Source organism: Solanum tuberosum, unplaced genomic scaffold (assembly GCF_000226075.1).
Source record: "Solanum tuberosum cultivar DM 1-3 516 R44 unplaced genomic scaffold, SolTub_3.0 scf00241, whole genome shotgun sequence".
Classification (NCBI taxonomy): Eukaryota; Viridiplantae; Streptophyta; class Magnoliopsida; order Solanales; family Solanaceae; genus Solanum; species Solanum tuberosum.
In genome coordinates, this window is record NW_006239165.1 from 604,417 (window position 1) to 629,423 (window position 25,007).

At 35.8% G+C, this 25,007-nt stretch overlaps 1 protein-coding gene across 1 annotated transcript; it reads right to left on the reverse strand.

Annotated features, from left to right (window-relative positions):
- Window positions 1–2,380: 2,380 nt before the first annotated feature.
- Window positions 2,381–11,532, reverse strand: LOC102588820 (replication protein A 70 kDa DNA-binding subunit B-like). The gene is made up of 9 exons (XM_015313304.1): window positions 11,229–11,532; window positions 11,045–11,135; window positions 10,764–10,897; window positions 10,609–10,687; window positions 10,392–10,527; window positions 10,144–10,301; window positions 9,933–10,056; window positions 9,516–9,806; window positions 2,381–2,601 (listed from the first exon to the last, which is right to left on the reverse strand). Exons 1-8 carry the CDS (start codon window positions 11,491–11,493, stop codon window positions 9,519–9,521), a joined length of 1,275 nt encoding a protein of 424 aa, XP_015168790.1. The 5' UTR covers window positions 11,494–11,532; the 3' UTR covers window positions 2,381–2,601; window positions 9,516–9,518.
- Between the last annotated feature and the right edge of the window lie 13,475 nt (window positions 11,533–25,007).

A 25,007-nucleotide genomic window follows, 5' to 3' on the forward strand; every position in this document is an offset into this window, starting at 1 on the left:
CGATACTATCCTAGAATTCAAAGTTCTAAAAATAACTTTTATTTATGTTTCACGTACCTGATATCAAATATTTAAATTCTTGCACGTCATTATATTACATAAAAAAAAAATTAATTCATCAAAAAAGAAAATTCAACCCTATTATTAATAATAATCTATTTATTTTAAAAAGGAAGCATTATATGGTGATTGTGTCATGGAGGATCCTCCTGTTTAAGGAGAAAGGATGGGGATACTTATGTCGAAAGGTTGTATATGGTTGGGGCGTCAAAAATGAATTCAAACATAGGTAATCCATCCAATCTGTCCAGAATTTTAAGGGTTGGGCTCAAGATAATTTGAATTGGGTTCAATCTCAACTCATTCAAGCTTAACCCATTTTAAGAGAATCCTCAATTGAGCTCAATTCAATCTCCAATTTCAACCAATTTTTAAACTCTTTACTAAGATATGTTTCTATATTAAAGGTATGAATTAATATCTATTTAACATCTTTTAGGATTTATCTATCCATTTGTTACTTTTTTTTAAAACAATCTTGAGCTGAAATTTAAATTGTGATTAGAAAAGTTAAATATCACTATGTTAAAATTATTGAGATTAATCGGGTCAAATTGGGCGAGTCAAGACCCAACCCATTTTTAGCCCATTTGAACCCAACCCATTTGAGCCCAAAGTAAACTTGGACGGGTCAAGACCCAACCCAATTTCTATTTCAACCCATTTTAATATCTCCAATTTCAACCCAACCCGCCCATTTGACACCCCTATATATGGCCTCGGGCATGTGATACCGATTGATTTAGGCCTTCTAATCCACCGGTGGCCCCCTAAAGTTGACACCAATTTTCATTTAGACACCTTAACTAAGCTTTGTTCATTTTAAACACCTCATGTCATACTGCATTGTGTCATTTTAACACTTTTTTAACAATCAATCAAATATATAAGGTGTGTGTAACACACTTGCCGATGACATGTCAAAGTGGCAAATTAAATAAAAACATGTGGCATATATATTAAAAATAATTTTTAAATAATGATATCTTAGTAGAATGAAGAAGTAGCCAATGACTAAATGACATGTGAAAATTTTTACACAAAAATTAAAAATAAAAAATAACCCAACCCCACCAAGGTCATCTTCTCCGCCCCACCAACCCAAATCGTTCTTCTTCGCTATTCCCCCACCCACCCATCGTCTTCTTCACCTCCGCCCACCCTAACCCTAACCCCAACCCTTTCCCCACCCACATTGTTGTCTTCACCCCTCTCCCACCCCACCCATAATTTTTTTCGAGATTTTCCGCTGCCCTTTTTCTTTGCGACATCATGAACCGTTGCCCTTCTAATGGGTTGAAATTTTTTTATTTTGTGAAATCTCTTCGTCTTGAAATTTGTTTTTTTGTTTGTGGCATCATCAAAACTATGTCTCCATGGAAGGAGTTCAAGTTTTGAGAGTTGGTGGCTGAAAAATGAGGAAGAAAATGAATAAAATAAAATAAAAATGATTAAATGAGCCTTTCACGCGCTGGTATTGAGTGTATTACACTCACTATGTCATGTCAGTAAAAAGTGTCAAAATGACACAACGGAACATGACATGAGGTGTCTAAAATGAACAAAGTTTAGTTAAGGTGTCTAAGTGAAAATTCATGTCAACTTTAGGGGACCATCGTTATGTTAGGCCTATAAATAAATTTTTGAAGTAGTCTAAATAAATATTATATTTTTTGCTAATATATTTCTTAATTATGAGAAAATATTATTATTAATCTTATAAATTAGTTTTCAGAAATTTATATGAGAATTAATACAGTAAAAGTACCTATTTGAACTAACTAACTAATAAATGGATCACATATTTATTTGACAAGTTCAACATTATAATGTTTAGAATAACTAAATAATAATTATCGAGAAATAATAAGACACAAAATATGATCGATAAATAAATCTGAATTTTCTTATATTTAATATATAGTTAGTATTTTATTATTTTAAAAAGATAAAATCAAGAGAAAGCCAATGATCTTTTACCATTTGATAAAGATTTCATCTTATCCATTCCGTGACAAACTTTTGTCTTATCTACAATATTCTCATCAAGACACTCACCTTGCACACATACATACACTCATTACACACATTTTTCCTCTCCAAAAACCACAATATATATATATATATACTAGGGTGGGGAGGCCCGTGCTTGGCACGGGCCCAATAGTAAAAATATTATGCTTGTAAAAATATTGTAATATTAATGAATCAAGGGTCAAGGTGTTTGTAGAAGATAGATAATATGATCTATTATATTATGTACTATTAGAAATATTCAGAATATGTACAATAGACATAAGTATGATGTCGAGTTGAACGATTTGCACATACTAACTAATGTAATATAACCAAAATAATATAGTACATGTTGCAGTTTTGGTATATAAGATTAACATGTCATTGTCTATCATATTTAGAGGACACTGTAGTTTGCTTGTCCATAGCTAATCTTCCTGATGCAAAAAACCAGAGCATAGGGAGAGTCATTCATTATATTGTCCCTAGCATAAGCAAAAGTGACAAAATGGTGTGAGGGAGTTCCTGTAATTAGACAGTTTAAAGTATGTTAGAAAGTGCAAATATGGCAACAAATAGCAAAGCAATTTTAATATAGGGAGCAAATAGAAAGAAAATCATGGAATCAGCATAAAACTGATAGATTTGTTGTTGAATCTTTGTGTGATTGGCCTAATAGTCGACGGTGAATGAGGTTAGCTAGTAGACAGAAACCTCGTTCCTATTATTCCTATTGATAATCGTGTATTATAGTGTATGACATCATAAGAAAGTAGAATAAGAAAAATGTAGAAGAACGTATGCAGTGCAAGTTATCCAGAGAAACATGTAAATAGGCTTATATTGCAGTGTGAAATGACAAACATTAACGAAAGAGCAAAAGGAGGGTACAGTTTTATGCTATCAGAAAGACACAGCAGACATAAGGATTTTTTGACTGTGATTTATATGAATGTGAGCAACATTGTTCATAATAAAATGTCAAAAGTCTAATTCTGTTTTTTATAGTTGAAAGGCAGTTTCATTGGATGTGAGTTGAGCTGTTGTAAGGAGTAGAAATAGGAAGGAGTAAAAAATTAGTGTCAGTGTGCAAAAGAGCTGCTGCTAACTGTGAAGTAATGAAATTGGTGAATTGCTGTAACTAAAATAAGCTAATTCAACAGTCAACATGAGAGGAGGAATTAAAAAGAATGTTAACCAATTGATTTGAGCATGGATATGAACATGGATAAAGAGTTTTTAGCCCTGAATTAATGTGAGACTGTTGTCACGGGCCTATTTTTCGAGGCCTCGTGGGACAACAAATGAAGGCTTGCACAGCTCTTCGGATGCTCAGTCCTAACACAAACAAGCACTCAAACGTGCACAGCAATCTGTCTAAAACAGTCCACTAAAACAGCCAACAAGAAAGCAATAAAAGGAAGCAAGCTTTGGGAGGCAAGTGCCAATTTTCTTGATATTTTTCTCTAAGTGTTCTCCATACATAATGAACTCATATCATATATGTCTAAAAGCTGAAAACAAAGCTAAAAACGGTGGGGACAAGTTCCCCAAAAATAATGGACTACAAACTTGACTTTGCAAGTCAAAGGTAAGGTGGGAAAGAGGTGGAGTGTTCCTTAATTTAAGGCAGCCTTGTCCCTTTGTCTAGGGCCCTTTTGTGGCTATAGAGTCTTGGCTGCCACCTGCTCTTCAAACGTCTCCAAGTCACCTCCGTAAGCGGGAAAATAATCGATACGCTGCCCGAGACTCGCTGAAGCGCAACTTGAACTCGCGTCGCCCCAGGAACTGCTGGAATTTCACGTAGCTCCTTGCGGGGCGGTACACGCTCCCCCACCTGAGTTGGCGACGACCCCGGCACCACACACCTGTAAATAAGAATGGACCTTGTCGCGGAACTGCCACAAGTCCTCGTACTTCTCTCATATTGCCTCCTCCGGTGCAGTTCCTTTCCAATGGACAAGGAACTGCGAGCTCGAATTATTCCAACCCTTGCCGCGAACCAGCCGGTGATCAATAATTGCCTCGATCTGTTTGTCCACGGCTGGTGGAGTGATGAATATCTGAGCTCTACCGGCCTACCCCCGACCCTCGTCTTCTATGTCTTCGAAATACGGTTTCAATTGACTCGCATGGAAGACTGGATGTATCTTCAAGTGATGGGGCATATCAACCCGAAACGAGATTTTGCCAGCCTTGGCAATAATCTCGAATGGACCTTCGTAGTGGTGAATCAAACTTTGACTCACCCCACGCAGCGACTTGAATTGTCTAGGGTTCAGTTTCACCATAACTCGATCCCCAATTTGATAGTCGACTGGCCGTCGCTTTCGATCAGCAAACTTCTTCATTTTCCGGGCTGCCTTATCAAGGTAAGACCGTGCAAGGTCGACCTGTTCCTCCCAGGCCTTTGCCATGTGATAGGCACCCGGACTCTTCAAACCGGCATCGACGGGCAAGGATTGCGGCGTGTTGGGCTGCTGCCCGGTAGCCAACTCAAATGGACTTCTCCCCGTCGCCTCGCTTCGCTGCAAATTATAAGAGAACTGGGCAGTGTCCAACAACTTTGCCCAGTCCTTTTGATTGGCACTCATAGTGCCGCAAATAGCACTCCAAGAGTGCGTTGATCCGCTCCATCTGTCCATCCGTTTGGGGGTGAAAGCTGGTCGAAAAGTGTAGCTCTGACCCAAGCAAGCTGAATAATTCTCTCCAAAATGCCCCAGTGAATCGAGGGTCCCGATCACTAATAATGTGCTTGGGGATGCCCCAATGTTTTACGACATCACGTAAGAATATACGGGCTTCCTCCTTGGCTTTGCAGCTGGCTGTCGTGGCAGTAAAGGTTGCGTATTTTGAGAAGCGATCAACAACGACCATGATAGTCCCGAACCCCTCTGAATTCGGCAAGCAAGTGATGCAATCCATGGTGACGCTGTCCTATGGTTTCTCAGCAATAGGCAGTGGCTCAAGTAGCCCACCCGGCGCCTTCGTTTCAACTTTGTCTTGTTGACAAATGAGGCAAGTACGCACATAGACCTCAATGTCATCCCGCATTCGAGGCCAATAATAAGAAGACTCCAGCAGTGCCAACGTCCTCTTCTGTCCCGGATGACCAGCCCACATTGTATCATGACCCTCCTTGATCAAAGTACGCCGAAGACTAGCCCAATTCGACACGTACACACGTCTGCCTATGGTGTATAGCAAGCCATCTTCTTCCCAAAATTTCTTCGTCTTGCCTTGTTGGGCCAAAACGAGAAGTTGTTTTGCCACTGGATCATGCTACATACCCTCTTTAATATCATCAATAACGCTGCTGCATGTCGAACTGATAATCGCAGCAAGGGCAGCCTTGCGACTAAGCGCGTCGGCTACTACATTAGCCTTCCCCGGCTTGTACTCAAACGTGAAGTTGAACTCAACCAAGAAGTCTTGCCAACGGGCTTGCTTGGCAGTAAGCTTCTTTTGGGACTGAAAATAAGTTGTCGCGACGTTGTCCGTCTTAACAATGAAATGAGTACCCAATACATAATGACGCCAAGTCCGTAAGCAATGGACCACAGCCGTCATCTCCCTCTCATGGGCCGAATATCGTCGTTCCGCGTCATTCAATTTTCTGCTTTCAAACGCTATCGGGTGGCCCTCTTGCATTAGGACACCACCAATAGCAAAATCAGACGCGTCGGTGTGAATTTCAAACGCCTTGGTGAAATCAGGCAGCGCCAGGACCGGTTCATCAGTGATGGCCGCCTTAAGTTTTTCAAAGGCCGTTCGACACAAGTCAGTCCACTCCCACTCACGACTCTTTTTCAGCAAGTCGGTGAGTGGAGAAGCAATGACAGAATAGCCAAATATGAAGCGTCGATAGTAATTGGCGAGGCCAAAGAAGGACCGCAATTCTGGTACCTTCGTTGGGGCCTTCCAATCTCGAATTGCCTCCACTTTGTCACTGTCCATCCTTATTTCGCCATGGCTGATCGTGTGACCAAGAAACTGGACAGTGGGCTGGGCGAAACTGCACTTTTCCCTCTTTACACACAAGTCGTTATCACGCAATACGTTGAACACTTTGCACAAGTGCTCTACATGCTCCACCATGTTGTTGCTGTAAACGATTATATCGTCTAAATAAATGACTACAAACTGATCCAAAAATGGATGGAACAGCTTGTTCATTAGTGTACAAAACGTGGCTGGTGCGTTGGTCAAGCCGAAAGGCATGACCAACCACTCAAAAGCCCCATACCGAGTGACACAAGTTGTCTTTGGTTCATCACCCTCGGCAATTCGGACTTGATAATAACCCTTCCTCAAGTCCATCTTTGTGAACACATTGGCCTGTCTCAAACGATCGAATAAATCTGCAATCAAAGAAATAGGATACTTGTTCTTCACCATGACCTTGTTGAGGGCTCGGTAATCAATACATAGCCGCAGAGTCCCTTCCTTCTTCTTTTGGAATATGACAGGCGCACCAAAGGGGGCCTTAGAAGACCTGATGTGTCCAGCATCCAGCAACTCCTTGAGCTGCTTCCTAAGTTCTTCCAATTTCGGGGGCGCCATACGATAAGGTGTCATGGCAGGTGGCTTTGCCCCTGGAACCAGTTCGATTTAGTGGTCTACTTCCCTTCGTGGTGGCAACCGTTGGGGAAGTTCCTCCGGCATCACGTCCCTATTATCAACAAGGACTTGCTCAATACAGTGAGGCAAGGCTGCTGCCACAATCGAGCCTTCGACGCCTCCAACAAGGGCAACAAGGAAGGTTGGTTCCCCTCTCTTGAAGCCCTTTACAAGCTGCATGGTAGACAAGTGCACTCCGTTTTGTGGTACCCGTATAAGGGGTACCACGCAAGATCCTCCAGCATCGCTAATATGTAATTGGTTGAGGCGTGGCGAAATAAATGCGTTAACCTCATACCAAAAATCCAGCCCCAAAATGATATCAAACACATCCATGGGCGCAATTGTAAAATCTGTAAATCCCTTCCACCCTCCTAAATCGATGGGGATTTTAGGAGCGAAACCGTGGACAGTGGTGGGGAGGGCGTTAACAGTTTTCAACATAGTATCGCTGGCAACATAGTTTAAACGAATGTCTGTGGCCCTTTCTTTCGTTACAAAATTGTGAGTTGCACCGGTATCCACCATGATTCTCACGTCTTTGCCATTCAACTTGGCATTGACAAACAATGACTCGCGTGGCCTTACACTAGCCGGCTGGGCAGCCAACGCAGCAAGGGTCATATGATTAAATAACGTCATGTGATTAAACATTCCCACATCAACGTTCTTGTTCCTGTCCGCCCCACCAGTCTGCCCAGATTGCTCCCCGGATGGTCCTCCGGTTTGCGCGGCAGTTTGCTCTTGTTGCTTTTGGGCAGCAACCATAGCACTCAATTTACTCAACGACGGACAATAACGAAAAGCGTGAGTAGTCTCACCACAAATATAACAACCCTCACGGTGCGGAGCGCCTTTCTTACGATCCTCATAGTTTTTGCGGAAATTAGAAGGTTGGTTGCGATTGTTACCTCTCGTATCACTACCTCTGTTGGGAACTGGCTTGTTCTTGTTCCGACTGCTATCCCCTTTGGGAGGAACATTTTTGCTCCGATTGTCCCTCCCCTTCGCTGCATCTGCTCTAAAATCAGTGAGTGATTCCGCCATTGCAATTGCCTCATCAACATCACGAACTTGTCGCCTTTGGAGTTCTTGTTTGGCCCAGTTTTGGAGGTCATCCAAGAAGTAAAACAGTAAGTTCTCGCTGGTCAGGGTCGGAATTTGGAGAGTGAGTTTCGTGAACTCTTTCACATAGTCGCGAATGGAAGATGTTTGCTTCAGATCCCTCAATTTTCGACGAGCTTCATGCACTACGTTTTGAGGGTAGAACTGTCGCTTTAGTTCTTCTTTGAACTGCTCCCAGTCTTCGATGGTGCAAACCCCCCTCTCCATGTCTGCCTTCTTCCTTCGCCACCACATCATAGCGGTGTCGCTCAGGTACATAGCTGCTGTCCGGATTTTGGCGGCTTCACTGGTCATGCAAACATGCTCAAAATAAGCATCCATTTGCAATAAGAAGTTCTCAACGTCTTGGGCACTTCTTTCACCACGAAACTCCTTTGCCTTGGGAGCTTCGATACGAGTCTCGCGAACAGTCACTGGGCCAGCAACTCCCGCAGTGGCAGTTTCATCAACCTGCCTCTTCAAAGTCTCGAACTCTCGGTGAAGAGAGAAGAGAGCTTCGGTGAGTTTGAGTTCGAGGTTGGTCAGTCCTTCCTTGTTAACCTCTTCAAGCTCCTCAAGGTTACTTTTCACCTCATCGAGGCCTTCAAAAGCAACCGTTTCAAAGGTAGTGAAATTATTTTCGAAAATCACAAGTCGCCTATTCAAGGCCGACAGACCAGCCTCAACTCTGAGAATCTTCTCGTCGAGTTGGCTAGTATCGAAAACTTCCCCTTTTTCTCCAAGACTTTTGCCGCCAACAGGAGGGTTGGAAGAGGATTCTCTCACCCTACGCTTGTCACATTTTCTGGCAGTGTCTCTCCGAGCTTCCTGCTCTCCTTCTTCATTGCGTTGAGACTTCGACGTCATGCTCTAACCGTTGCTCTGATACCACTTGTCACGGACCTATTTTTCGAGGCCTCGTGGGACAGCAAATGAAGGCTTGCACAGCTCTTCGGATGCTCAGTCCTAACACAAACAAGCACTCAAACGTGCACAACAATCTGTCTAAAACAATCCACTAAAACAACCAACAAGAAAGCAATAAAAGGAAGCAAGCTTTGGGAGGCAAGTGCCAATTTTCTTGATATTTTTCTCTAAGTGTTCTCCATACATAATGAACTCCTATCATATATGTCTAAAAGCTGAAAACAAAGCTAAAAATGTTGGGGACAAGTTCCTCAAAAATAATGGACTAGAAGCTTGACTTTGCAAGTCAAAGGTAAGGTGGAAAAGAGGTGGAGTGTTCCTTAATTTAAGGCAGCTTTGTCCCTTTGTCTAGGGCCCTTTTGTGGCTGTAGAGTCTTGGCTGCCACCTGCTCTTCAAACGTCTCCAAGTCACCTTCGTAAGCGGGAAAATAATCGATACGCTGCCCGAGACTCGCTGAAGCGCAACTTGAACTCGCGTCACCCCAGGAACTGCTGGAATTTAATGTAGCTCTTTGCGGGGCGATACACTGTGCAATGTTATGTCAGACATAAACAAAACAAAATTGTGAAATTTGAAAGCAGATAAGAGCAAGTGCAAAAGCAGCAGTACAACATAAGTATGACACTTACAATGTTTTACAGGAACTATGTGGATACGTGTATAAAAGAAAGTAAACTACAGGTAAAAGTAGAGACTTTTAGCAGCAATTTTTGAAATAAATGTAAATATGTGGAATTCATAATCATTCTGAGCTATAGTTTGGTGTGAAAGTGAGATGTAGACTGACCTTTTACACCTTTTTGGTTGGTGTGGGTGGTTCAAATTTTACCGATGCATTTGAAGAACCAGCTGCAGCAGTTGTTGCCATCACTTCTACCTCACTTATTTCCAAAGGCTTTATCTTTTTAGAAGTCCTATCAGTAGTGCTCTGTGGAGTATGTTGTTTTTCCATGTAGGAAAGAATGGACAAAGTTGCATTCGTGGTATTTGAGCTGCCCCAAGATGACTTCCTTAGCTGAATTTTGAATACTTTGTTTGACAGCATCTCATGGACATGATTAAGAGACAATGATTGTCGTTGTAAATGTAACAAGTTAGAACAAACAGTTTAGAACGAAGCATATGTGGTAAAGTGTTTGTGCTAAAGATATATGGTATTATGACAATAAGTGTGTACAGGTAGCTAGTGAGAATGAGAGATAACCTTAGTGCAAGTTATGTCAAATATGTCTTCTGCTGTGATGGACAGTAATTTTTCTCCTAATTCAATAGAGATAGATGTTGTGGTTGTAGCAGTATTGTCAATAAGATCAATTTGGAAGCTACAGCTGAAATGAAGGGAAGTTTGAAATATGTGTGTAATATATGCTATATTTTGTAGAAAGTGTAATTTAGAAGTCAAAAAAGTATAGTACCGAGGTACTAATGATGTTTTCCGATTGCATTTTGGACATTCAAAATCCTTTCTATCCTTTGTCCGCTTCTTCTGTTTGCATCCTGAGCATTCAAGCGCACAAAAGTCTTGGAACTCATCTAATACGGCCATCTCTGCTTCAACATAGAACACTCCCATTTGTGGGAAGTTTTGATTATTTAGGCAAAGCTACAGAATGAGAAAATGAATAAGGATACTCTCAAATGAGCAGGTTCAAGTATGACTTACAGAAGGTGCTAATGAGATTTCTGCAATAGAGATAAGTTGTTGGCCAGCAGGAGTGACTATCATGGGAGTGATAGATGAGCTTGTTGAGGTTTTCTTTGATGGAGAACTTAACAACATTGTTTTGTTTTCTTTTGCCCTATTGTTAGAACAAATAATATGTTTAGTAGGTTCTTTGTATGCAAAGTAAAGGTATAGAATAAATATGAAATGTGAGTACCAGTTGATGAGTGCCACTGCCTGTGGGTAATTCGGATTCACACATACTGTGGAATTGTACCTAGTCTGCAGTGACAACCCTGTATAACACATAGGTTGTATATTATTTTGTTATTATATAAAATTATGTTGGTAAGAAGTTGAGCGCATATGTACCTTGATAAGTAGAGATTCTTATACTCCTTCCGAGGATTACAAGCAGATCTGCCTCTGTTGCCATTTTTGAGGAAATTTCATGTCCTTCTATTTCTCCGAAATCCTCCCATAGAGTGAAGAGAAACTGATTTTTCCTGAGAGTGTCAGAACATAAGGACAGAAGAGTAAGTACTATGATAATGCTTAGACGATAATTGATGATGTGAATAGAGAAATGCAAAAAGTGGTTACTTATTCAAAATATTTGCAGAAAATAGGAAAGTAGAATGTCAAATACTTACTGATTGTCACAAAGGGTAATTTCTCGATACTTATGATGACTGCTACCGGCGTTTTTTTGAGGACCACAACGAAGAACGATTGCCAGTATATTTGCGTATGTAATACATAATGAAATGTTGCAAGGCTTCTGTAGCAGTAAAGATGTATATTTCAGTCTGATAACAGCTAGTACGATGGATGTACCTATTTCAGCAGCAGAATCAACCATCAGATGAGAAATGCGGTCAAAACTGGTGATATTCAGCTTGGTTGGCAGTGGAAGTGGTTTTTCAACTTCATTAGATGCTTTGATTTGTTCAATTACTGTTTCTTTGTCAAGAATCCAGTAAAATTTATGTATTGGCTTGCCGTATGAAGTTGGTGAGACTTTTACTATTGCAGTAGAGATGAGGTAGGTATTGAGGAGTTTAAGCGTAGCTGCATACTGCTCGATTTCCTCAGTGTACATAACTACCTTAATTTGGCATTCCTGAAAGTAAGAGTTATAGAAAGTTGAGATTAACTAAGTTGAGAGGAAAAGAGCAATAGTCATAAGATAAAATATAATAATGAGCTGACCTCTTCATCTTCCAAAATTAAATTTTTGAATGTACATTTCTTGTCAAGGCTTTCTCGTGGGCGTCCTATTTCGACAATTTGAACTTTGCAAATCCAATCTCGTGTTGCTGGTTTTATTTGGTCGATGTTGACTCTTAGTACCATGTTTGTAGGAAATATAGTTAACCAAATAGTAGTATCTACAGGATAACATGACTATTAAGTCAAAGTACTTGCTTTGTTGTTTTTTTATGAACAGGGCTGATTAAATTAGGGACATGCAACATTGTTTCAACTCTTTAGACAAAAGGAAAAAATGAATCAAATGAAAAGAGCACTGTGGAGTAAAATGCACTTTGTAGCTGCATAAATGAGCTTTTGATGTAGTAACAAAGCACTAAGAAACTCTTGTAAAAGCAAGTTAGGACAAACACTGAAGATAAAGTACAAACTGATAAAGGATCACATAACATGTATCATACTATTTATTCTTGCTGCCATCTTCATCTGGTAACCATTTATGTGCTATTAGTTCTTTGTCAATCATGAGATATAGCTGTACAATTGTAGAATGCGAAAGTAGGAGATTGATAATCAGATACAAACAAAGCACCTACAGCCAAAATGACCAAACAAAGTATACTACTTAGGAGTTGTACCTCTTACTATTGGGTCGTATGAGATATAAACTGTGGAAACATAATAAACTTTGTATGCTCCAAAAAAAAAAAAACTGAAGAACAAATGAAAAGGAAAACAACAGTGTTGTCATAGTAGAAGTAGAGTCATGTGTAAATCTGTTAGGGCCCTTTAGTGGAGCTCAATGAAGACATAAAATCAGTTAGCAGGCATTATTAATGTGCAAAGTACAATTGGACAATTCTTTTTTCACAGAAGATCTGTTACAGGGACAGAAAATGTTGCAGAATATTAAAACAGCAACAATTATCTCTGAAACTTGAGTCAAACCACTATGCATTTGGGAAAAACAATATGAAAAACTTTACTGAAGCCAGTATGTGATGGCTTATGTATGACTTAGTATCATGGAAGATACAGTTTGTAGAAGAGACCTAATCTGTCACATTTATATCCAAAGGCACCATTTAGTCTTACCAAAAATGTTTCCTATTTTTCATAGAAACTCAATTTTCATGTTACTATGTAAAATTTCAATAAAAAGAAACAAAAAAAAAGACAAAAGAAAACAGCTATGCTGCAGATATTTTGATCATGTTGGGCATGAAGCTAAAAGCATACTGTTGGGCCCATGGTATATCTATGGAAGATTGAATAGTATTAAAAGCATTAAATATGAGCCATCAAACAGGAAACTCATAAGGGAGGCTATTACTTTGGCTTTTACATTTGCAATACCAGTACAAATGTAATACCATAGTAATTGACGTCCAGCTAATAACTGTAATTTTGATCTATTTTCATTTTCTGTTTTGGTGAGAAGCAGAATGTGGAACAAAAATTGAAAATGGGAAGAGGGAAAAGATGAAAAGGGAAGAAATAATACCTGAGAAAGGGAGCAAAATTTTTTCTTGAATGAAAGGCTATTAAATTTGTGTTGTATTAGTAATATATATATATAAGGGTAATATTATATATATATATTATATATATATATATAAATATGTATTACCTTACCCTTATCTAATTTGTTATTTTTATTTATTTTAGAAATATAGAAATTATAAAGGACAAAAAAACTACATGTGTCTTGTTAGAAATTCATGGGGTTTTAGTTGCCAATGAAATTGTGCCAAAAAAGACAAAAAATCAGTACATTTGGCAGTAAAAAAAGTGACAAAATCATTACCTTTGACTACCTAATGTAATGATTTTGTCTGTTTTTTGGCATTATTTCATTGGCAACCAAAACTGCATGAATTTTGAAGAAGACAGTTGTAGTTTAATTGTTCTTTCTAAATAAAGAAATTTTTTTTTATATATCTATCTATCTATCTATCTATCTATCTATGTGTATATATACACTCTCTCTCTCTCTCTTTATATATATATATATACGCGCACACACACATCAAATCATGTGTCATCTGGTTAGTATGGAGCAAAAATAGTATAGGATTAGCATTTTGTTTCTACTGTAAAATTGAATGTAGGAACTATTAGGCTAAAGGTAGATAATGCATTTCCGTAAAAGTAAAATACATTTGAATGCCTAATAAGTTGACAAGCACACAGAGATCACTACTGCCTTTGCCTTTTCCTTTACTACATGCGAAACTTCAATGATACTCCTTGTAGCTTTCTCCTATAGTAAGGGAAATTCATTAATGTGTATTTCACATTATTAGGGACTTTAAATGTGAATGATTCGAGCCTATATGATTACGGGCAGAATTAAGTATACTAAGTGGAACAAGCTCTGCCATTGAGATGTTGACGTAACAGGTGATGGTTTATTCTGAAGGGACACAGTAGATTGCGGTGGAGTTATACTTTGACGGCCAGAGTCAGTCTTTGTAAAATAGAGAGCAGCAAGATTTTGGGGAAGAGCATGTGTTTGAGCAGAGTATTCTGGCTGGCGTAGTGCCAGAAGAGCTACCCTTTTTTCATTTGGTATTTTATGGTAAGAAATTGGATTTGTCAGATTTTTGGCATCCTTTTTGGTAGTAGCTGTTTGTTCATGCAGGATTGCATTCATTTTCCATTTAGTGGTAGACAACTGAGGGCAAGTATTTAGCGAAGTTCTTTTATTGAAGGTAATATCTTGGTGTTCAATTAGGGTCAGTCCACACAGAATAACATAGTACAATGTAGACTGAAGAATACAGCAGAACAGTAACAGAGGTAAAAAAACTATAGAGTAGGAAAATGCAGAAACTTACGTTTGTCAGTCAGAAGTTTGTTCTCTATTTCACCAGCTGAAGAAGTGTGAGTTCGAAAATCCTACATAAGGTGTAGCAAGTATGCAGTGTATTAGTTAAAACTATGCAAAAGCGAAGATTCAAATGAAGATTGCATTCTTGAGACCACTCTAATTAACTAAAAGGTCAAATGACAGCCTACCAAGAGTAGAGCATATATTAAAAGGCACATATGTGGTAAAGGCGCAAATAGCAGCCGTGTGTGAGGGTCAAGCATATATGTGCTTAATACATTGATTAAAGTTGTTGGATCTTCGGATAATTCCCAAAGTTAACTGTCTCTTTAGTGTAGAGGACTTGGAGAAAGAAGATCGTCTCGTTATTTCAGCTAAACTACTGTAGTTTATTCTGCAAATTAAGAAGTTGTTCTTTCCCGTTGAATTATCTTTCATTCACCTATTGACTACATATTTGTTATGGACATCAGCAATGTAGAAATCCCAGAAGCAGTAAGACATAGACTGGAGTTTTCCTCTAGTTTGAGACGACATATATACTGCAAATCAATACTAACTAAGGCAACTAACGAAAAAATTGACTGACATTTGCGCATTAGTACAGGAAACTGCTATAGTATATTACATTGATTTGTTTAGAGGGCATTACCTTTATATCATATAACCCATTTAGGTATAATTACATTTGATAAGAGCCCTTTTGTTCCCACTGAAATGAATATAGAGAGTAGAAGAGAATGACCAAATATACAGTAAGATTTGTTTATGTAAAAGGACACGAACTTAGTAGGCAATTTACTCCTAACAAGCTAGAGACTTTTCTCATCACAACAATTGTTTTGACTTGATGATTTTATAATATGTCTATGTCATTGATTGCACTGTGTATAATTCCAGAAGTCATTTAATTTGATAAGAATTACAAGAGAGCAAACAGAGATCCAACTAATTGTCCAGGAAAGAGAGGAAAATGAGCAGATCAAAGGCAGGCAGCATACCTTTGTTAGCTTGGAAGATCGATGAACTCCAAAGAAGCTTTGCATATTTACAGATGTAGAGGAAGAAACAAATAACAGGTGGCAGCTGCAACGGAGGTACCAAATAGGTGTCAACAGAAGAAAGCCTTGAGTTGTTGCAATGTTTAAATGACGCAGAAACCGAAAAGGCAAAATAGAAGTGGCCTTAATTTTTTATCTATTTACAGAAGTAGCCTTAAACGTACAGGTGTAAGCAATTTATTGATTTGGTCGGACTGAGGAAACCCTCACTTATTAAGAATGGCAATTTACTCCTAACAAGCTAGACACTTTTCTCATGAGAACAATTGCTTTCAATTGATGATTTTATAATATGTCTATGTCATTGATTGCACTGTGTATAATTAAGAAGTCATTTAATTTGATAAGAACTACAAGAGAGCAAACAGAGATCCAACTAATTGTCCAGGAAAGAGAGGAAAATGAGCAGAGCAAAGGCAGGCAGCATACCTTTGTTAGCTTGGAAGATCGATGAACTCGAAAGAAGCTTTGCATATTCACACAGAATATGCTTAAGAGAAAAAAAAGTATGTACTTTTGATGGAACTCACAGAGTTAGTTAAGTTAGTCTTCAGACTCTATCTGCCCTGGTGGGACCATGTAGTCTATTAGTTAATTCATCCCGTTGTTGATATAAATGGTGGATCTTTCTGTGGCCTTCTTCTGCAGTAGAGCATATCAGCAGGACTGCACGATGATATGTGCTTTGGTTGTGAAATTACAGTCATATGGATGGAGAATAAACTGAGACAAAAGGAAGGGCAGTTATTCTGTACGTAGCAAGTTAGCATGAGAACTAAGGTTGTGACTAAATGACATAGAGCTAAAATGTACCTTCTACTCCTCTCTCTAGCTGAGTTCATTTGCTGCCTTTTGAGCACCAAGAAATTGACAATTCTAATCCCCAAATGTGTGAAGCTGGTACAATAATTTTAACAGGTTGAGAGAGCAATTGAAAAGGCTAGTTTGCGTTTACTTTTCAATTAATGTTATGTGATACAAGGTAAAGACCCTATGCTCTTCCACTAAGGTGAAGCTGCAATGAAGTATGGTTGATAAAGTTTGTTAAATGAACAATAATAAATTCTATAGAGAATGAAGACGTTTCGACTCTTCTGTTGATACACTATGCAACATATAGAAGCAAATATCTTGGTGAAGTTACATACAAAAAGGATTGATATTGTCAACACAGAAGCAAAAGGATTGAGATTCTCACTTGTCAAAGAGAAACAAATTGAGATATGGGTTGAATGCCACAAATAAGAACAGAAATGTAAGAATAAGTGTGAGAAATCATCTGTACCTGCTTGCTCTGAATGGTGTCTTTTATTTTCTATGTTGGAAACATTGGTATTCAATTGAGCAGAACCACCAACAGAAGGCATGGGATGCAATGTCTGGACATCAGGACAATTAACCAGATTCATTTTTGTAGAAATGAAGTCCGTGTTACTACTGCCTACAGCTACAGTCATGTGACCATGTTAATCCTACACTTTGAAATGAAAAACAAAGGAATACAAACCACATCCACTACACGCAATTACCATATCAGTGTCTACCACATTCGCAGTTCCGCAGAAATATTTAAGAGTTAGCTTTAGGTCCAAACCGAAGCATGATTTTGCCTGTTTTTTGGCATTATTTGATTGGCAAATAAAACAGCATGAATTTTGAAGAAGACAGTTGTAGTTTAATTGTTCTTTCTAAATAAGGAAAAAAAATATTTATCTATCTATCTATCTATGTATATATATATATCTATATATATACACACACACACACACATCAAATGATGTGTCATCTGGTTAGCCATTCAGAATTTGGAGTATCCGAAAAAACACAAAATTGAAGAAAGATGAAACGATAATTAAAAGAGTTGAAGGAAAAGCGATGTGCAAACACTGGTGAATAAATAAATAAGAGAAGTACTAAATTAGGAGCACAAATAAACAACCGAAAGTTGATCCTAGTACCATTATGAGAGACTTTCCTACTGCAGTCAACATATGAAGTAGAATATGGGAGAATAGCTCCTGGGTCTATGAAATTGTATAGATCATGCGAGAAAACATATAAGGTACCTGTGAGCACGTGTGGGATGTCTCTGAATCTTGTGGACTGACTAGCGTGTATATAAGGTTTGGGTCAGCAGTTGAACGAATCCCTCTAAGGTGGTGATAATGAACAGGCTGCTGCAGACCCAGTGGGCTGTTCTGTATGACTGCTATTTCTATCGTTGAGTTACAGGCAATCTCGTGCGGGAAAAAATGATTATTTAGGAATATTGAATTTCAACAAATTCAATATGAAATAAGTTACAACTACATATGGAACAAATGAAATGAATCATTATTTATATTACATGAAATATTTTATTTCCTTTTGGCAATGAATTTGTTTGGACAACTATTGAAGGAATTGAAAGCGTAAACAATAGGGAAAACAGAAATGGAGAAACCCTTGAAAGCCGAAGTTTTGAAGCAGTGAAAGTGTGAAAGCCAATTTTGCGGTTTTGAGGGGTTGTGGTGGTTCGATGGTGAAGATAGTGTAACAGACAAATACATGCAATTATTCAGCAGAAGTTTGCAGCACATACATACAGTATAATATGGCTTAATATGGTCTACAGGAGACAAATTAGGAATCAGAGAAAGAGCAAAACAAAAGACAAATTAGGAATCGGAGAAAGAGCAAATGATGGAGGAAACATGTAAATTTTGCTTAAACCACTGCACAGGGCGTCCGAGAGAAACAGAAATCTTCAGCAAAGCTTCAGAGACATATTTAAAGGCTGTAGAGAAACAAAAAACAGTAAAGAACAGATGGATTCGCCATTGAAATTTCGCTTAAAGGATGAAGAAGTACCTGCGCAGGTCGTCCGACACAAACAGAAATCTTCAGCAAACCTTCAGAGAGAAATTTAAAGGCTGTAGACAAACCGAAAATACAAAAGAACAGATGGATTCGCCATTGAAGAGTTCACAAGTAGAAAGAAGAGTTGAGAGGGAGAGAAATTAGGGAGACAAACAGAAATATTCAGCAAAGCTTCAGAGAGAGATTTAAAGGCTGTAGACAAACAGCAAAGAATAAAGAAGAGATGGAGTCGCCATTGAAATTTCGCTTAAACCATGAAGAAGAACCTGCGCAGGTCGTTCGATACAAACAGAAATCTTCAGCAAACCTTTAGAGAGATGTAGAGAAACAGAAAAGAGTAAAGAACAACTCGATTGGCCATTGAAGAGTTGAGAGGGAGAGAAATTAAGGTTAGAAATTTGAGAAACTTCTAGAGAAAGTGAAAGGAAAATGAGAGAGGGCTTTATTGATGTACAATTAGTACTACCTTTAGTACAATTACAACATGCAGTGTTGGTCCTCTAAATGTACAATTTCTAAATGTACAATTAGTACTGCCTTTAGTACAATCAGCAGATGCAGTGTTGGTCCTTTTAAATGTACAATTAGTACTGCCTTTAGTACAATCAGCAGATGCAGTGTTGGTCCTTTTAAATGTACAATTAGTACTGCCTTTAGTACAATCAGCAGATGCAGTGTTGGTCCTTTTAAATGTACAATTAGTACTGCCTTTAGTACAATGAGCAGCTGCAGTGTTGGTCCTTTTTAAGTGCCACTTCTAAATAAGGGTAATATAATCATTTTTAGATAATATTTTTGTTTTCGATTTTCAAGGAAAAAAAATTACGAAAAATATGTTCTTTGACTTTTTTATATCTAATATGTAGTCAGTATTTTATTATTAATTATTATAAAAAGATAAAATCTACTGAGAGTCAATAATCTTTTGTCACTTATCAAAGATTTCATTTTATTCATTTCGTGACAAACTTTTGTTTAACCTACAATATTCTCACCAAAACACTCATGACTTGCACACATTATATACACTCACTCCACTCTTGTTATTCCTCACCAGAAAACCACAAAAAATATATTGTCATTTTTAGATAACATTTTTGTTTTCAATTTTCAAGAAAAAAATTGAAAGAAATATGTACTTTGATTTTCTTATATGTAATATTTTATTATTAATTATTATAAAAGAAAAAATCTGGAGAGAGTCAATAATCCTCTGTCATTTATTAATGATTCCATCTTATTCATTTCATGATAAACTTTTGTCTTACCTACAATATTCTCACCAAGACACTCATGACTTGCGCTCTTTTCTGCCTATTACACCCCTTCTCTCTAGTGATTGCTTCGTATACTACACTTCTTATTCAGCGTATTGAACTTGTTTATTCCATTCGCTCCCTAACTCTAAGAGCAACTCCTCTTTTTAGAATTGTTGAAGAAACTACTAACTCTAACTATCTAACTGTACTGATCGAGGTCGATCTCACTGACCCCTTGCTTTACTACGCCCAAGTCGGAGGTTAAGGAGAGCAGAATAAGGTGAAGGACTGAAGGTGGATATTGCTCATCAAGAGCTTGGTTAAGTGTCCAAGACCGTATGACACTCACTCCACTCTCACTTTTCCTCTCCAAAAACCACAAAAACTATATACTCATTTTTAGATAACATTTTTGTTTTGGATTTTCAAGAAAAATAATTACAAAAGATATGTTCTTTGATTTTATTATATCTAATATTTAGTTAGTATTTTATTATTAATTATTATAAAAAGATAAAATCTAGAGAGTCAATAATCCTCTGTCATGTATTAATGATTCCATTATTCATTTTGTGACAAAATGTTGTTTTACCTACAATATTCTTAGCAAGACACTCACCTTGCACGTATACCCAAGATAGGTGATGGAACAAGACCCATGACACCTCAATATACTGCTAAAATCAAACAATAAACTAACTCAATGAATAATATATACAATATAGTCATTTGTATATATTAACCTGTTTTTACGAATTAAAATTCATGAAAATGAAAAGAATCATATATAATTTAAATCCATTTGAAAGAGTATCGCTAACATGTATGAGACAAATAATAGTACAAGATACAGAAATAAGTTTATATAATTTTGTGAAAAGACATATCTATAGTACCCGAGAAGCTCAGAAGTCTCATATCTATGCTCCATGATAGTAATAGTTGTGCTATATATTAAAAGTAAATATAGACGAATGAAAGGTGAGAATAGTTGAGAGAGAGTTCGCGTTAAGCAGGCACGTCCGTCGACGTACCTGCTTCAACGTGTTTCGGAAAAAAAATATTAAATTTTTTATTCTACTTTAATTTAATTAGTGTATAATTTTTTTGAAATTATGAAATCCGTTTTAGCAATGACTTTGAGTTTTAAATTCAAGTCTTCACGCTGAAGCAGGCACATCTCTGTCGACGTGCCTGCTTCAGCGTGTTTCTTTTGTTCTACTTTAATTTAATTAGTGTATCATATTTTTGAAATTTGAAATCCATTTTAGCTATGACTTTTAGTTTTAAATTCATATTCTTTAGTTATTGCTTTATTATTTTGAATGTCAGTAATATTTGTTTATATCTTGTAACTACTTTGAGTAAAAAATCAATGATAGATGATGAAAAACACTTTAATTATGAACATCTTAAAGAACCTCTTCACACTAAATTTGCGCAAACAAAAAGTAATTAACAACTTAAATATCTAAATATCATATTAAAATTTAATCAATTTTCTAAATTCTACCTATAATCACATAAATAAATTAAAAATATACTAAATTATTGGGCTCGTGCTAGCACGAGCACTTGTGTCTAGTAGGTAATAGAAGACGGAGCCTCTAATTTTTTAAATTTTTTTTATGATAATTAAGCAATATTTTGTAAATTATTCACTACATTGTTAAAAAAATAAATCATATATGTAGAGTATGGAATAGAAATCTCACTTTTTATTAGAAGATTGTAAATTAATTAATAAATATATATATTCAGATTGACTAAATATGTAAAATGAAAAGCCGTCCTTGTAGTATCAAAATGCTTGAGGCCCACAATTGGGCTATTTTAGAATATTTGAGAGAAAATGATCAAAATAATCTTTAATGTACCTGTGGTGAATTGTTATTTGTCAAGAACCAAAATGATCATATTTTACTTAAAATTATATTTATTAAGTGGTATATATCAAGGACTAAAACAACTTAACTTCGGTCAATTTATACATTATAGATCATTTGGATCATTTTCTCAATATTTGACGATATCCTATCCTAGAATTAAAAGTTTTAATTTTCTTTTTATTATGTTTCGTGTACTTGATATAAAAATTTTAAATTCTTACACGTCATTATATTACATAATATTTTTTAATTCATTAAAAAAAAATACAAACCTTATTATTAATTAAAATAAAAATAAAAAGGGAAGCAGTTATGGTGATCATTTCACGGAGGATCCTCCTATTTAAAGGATAAAAAGGATGGGGATACTTGTATATGGCCTCCACCATGTGATACGGATTGATTTATATATATCATATTTTATATAATCTAAATAAATATTATATTATTTGTTAATATATTTCTTAATTATGAGTAAATATTATTATTAATCTTATAATTTAGTTTTTAGCAATTTATATGACATTCTAATTAATAGTAATAAATATCACCTATTTGAAACAACTAAACAATAATTGGATCACATATTTATTTGACAAGTTCAACATTATAATGTTTAAAATAACTAACTAATAATTATCGAGAAAATAAGCACAAAATAAGATTGACAAATAAATCTGAATTTTTTATATTTAATATATAATTAATATTTTATTATTTTAAAAAGATAAAATTAAGAGAGAATCAATGATTTTTTGCCAATTGACAAAGATCTCATCTTATCCATGATGTGACAAACTTTTGTCTTACAATATTCTCACCAAGACACTCACATTGCACACATACATACACTCACATTTTTCCTCTCCAAAAACCATAAAAAAAATATATAGTCATTTTTAGATTACATTTTTATTTTCGATTCAAGGAAAAAAATTACGAAAAATATGTATGTAGTTGATATTTTATTATTATAAAAAGATAAAATCTAAAGAGAATCAATAATCTTTTGTCACTTATCAAAGATTTCATCTTATTCATTTCGTGATAAATTTTTGACTAACCTACAATATTCTCAGCAAGACACTCACTTGCATACACTCACATTTTCCCTCTCCAAAAACCACAAAAAATATAGTCATTTTTAGATAACATTGTTTGTTTTCAATTTTCAAGAAAAAAGTTACAAAAATATATGCTCTTTGATTTTCTCACATCTAATATTTCGTTAGCATTTTATTATTAATTATTATAAAAAGATAAATTTAGAGAGAGTCATTAATCTTTTATCATTTATCAAGGATTTCATCTTATTAATTTGGGAAAATGCATAAGTACCCCCCAGCCTATGCCCAAAATCTCTGAGACACACCTAATCTTTACTAAGGTCCTATTACCCCCCCCCCCCCAAACTTATTTTTTAGTTAATTTTTTACCACTTTTCGGCCTACATGGCTGAGTTCATGACTTCACCTATGTTAGGCGCGTGGAGACAGTTTTTAGACAACACTGACCAATAAAAATTGGTCATGTGTTAAAATAAACTTGAAAAAAAATAAATATTAACTCAATTGTCTTCTTCTTTATTATTGTTCTTCATGTTTGGAAAAAAAAACCTCCATTATCATAAGTTAAATTGCTCCTTTCTTCGAAAAGCTAACAAAATAAAATCAAGAAAAAACTAACCTTTGAGCTCAACCACAATTCTTGATGACTTAGAAGTAGGAGTGTACATAGGTCGGTTTGGTTTGGTTTTTCATTAAAAAAAAAACCTAAACCAATTATGTCAGTTTATTAAATCTAAATANNNNAACCTAAACCAATTATGTCGGTTTATTAAATCTAAATATCAAATCAAACCACGCAAAGTCAGTTTTTTCGGTTTCGGTTTTAGTCGGTTCTTTCGGTTTTTTGGTTTTTTGGTTTTTTTCGGTTTTTTACAACTTAACGGTGTTTGAAAAAGAGATCAAATATATTTTCACCTACCTGTGTGATAAGCTAAACTTAAGAAACGTTAAATGAATATAAATTTTTGTAAAATTCACATGAGTACAAAATATATACTTTTTGAAATAAAATATATAAACATTGAAAACTATAAACTAACTAAAAATATATATTAACAAAGTTATAATATTTTTTATCTATAAATAAAAAATAATATTATATTGAATGAATGGGAAAGACGTGGGTCTAGCCAGACCCCTGACATCGGGTGACAAACCTTGATGATGGCAATTTAAAAATAAAATTAAAAAAAAATTAAAATATATATATATATATATATATATTTTTTTATCTATAAATAAAATAAAATTATATATATAATATTTACAAAATTTTACATGCCCAAATTTGAAATAAAATATATAAACATTAAAATCTATAAACTAACTAAAAATATATTAACAAAGTAGATTATAAATAATTTTTTTATCTATAAATAAAATAAAATTATATATATAATATTTACAAAATTTTACATGCCCAAATTTGAAATAAAATATATAAACATTAAAATCTATAAACTAACTAAAAATATATTAACAAAGTAGATTATAAATAATATTTTTATCTAAAACATAAAGTGATAGCTTTTTGAAATTTTGGGAAGTGTAAAAGCTACTTTTTAGAAAGTTGAAAAAGTGGGGCCCGGCACGTGTTGAACAAAGTTTTCAACCTATTTGGTTTATATTGCCACGTAAGACGAAAAGTGGTAAAAAATTAATTAAAAAATAAGTTCGGGGGTAATAGGACCTTAGTAAAGGTTAGATGTGTCTCAGGGATTTTGGGCATAGACTAGGGGTACTTATGCATTTTCCCTATTAATTTCATAACAAACTTTTGTCTTACCTCCAATATTCTCACCAAGACACTCATGACTTGCACATATACATACACTCAATAAACCGCAAAAAAGTATATAATCATTTTTAGATGATATTTTTCTTTTTCGTGTTTCAAGAATTTTTTTTTACAAAAACATATGTTCTTTGATTTTCTTATGTCTAATATTTTATTATTAATTATTATAAAAATAAAATAAAATCTAGAGAGATCCAATAATCCTGTGTCATTTATCAATGATTCCATTTTATTCATTTCCTGTTAAACATTTACCTTACCTACAAAATTCTCACCAAGACAGTACTCACCTTGCACTCCACTCACATTTTTTTCTTTTTTTTGTCCTTCACCACTAGAATTCTACACACTCAACACCTCACAAAATCCTCACACCACTCCCTTGGCAGCACACACTCACGCTTCTTTGGTTAGTTCACCACTCCAAATCACACCTTCACACAATATGATGAGAGAGCATTCATCCACAACAACTACAGAAAGAGAACTAATAAGTGTCGAGGTCGCGTTCATGCGTCTTGACCCAATTCTCCTTTATATAAAATATATAAATTTTTTACTTGACAAATCAGTAGACTCAATATATCTTTTAGTGTCATATTTACGCGTCTTGAAAGTGTATGTTTTGATTCGACCCC

Excerpts from the sequence above, each read along its gene's own strand:
- LOC102588820 (XM_015313304.1), bottom strand. The coding sequence starts at position 11,493 with ATGTACACTGAGGAAATCGAGCAGTATGCAGCTACGCTTAAACTCCTC. Across the intron at positions 11,136-11,228 it reads TGATTCTGCTGCTGAAATAG|ATATACTGGCAATCGTTCTT; the intron begins GTACATCCATCG and ends TTACATACGCAA. Across the intron at positions 10,688-10,763 it reads AAGAATCTCTACTTATCAAG|GGTTGTCACTGCAGACTAGG; the intron begins GTACATATGCGC and ends TGTGTTATACAG.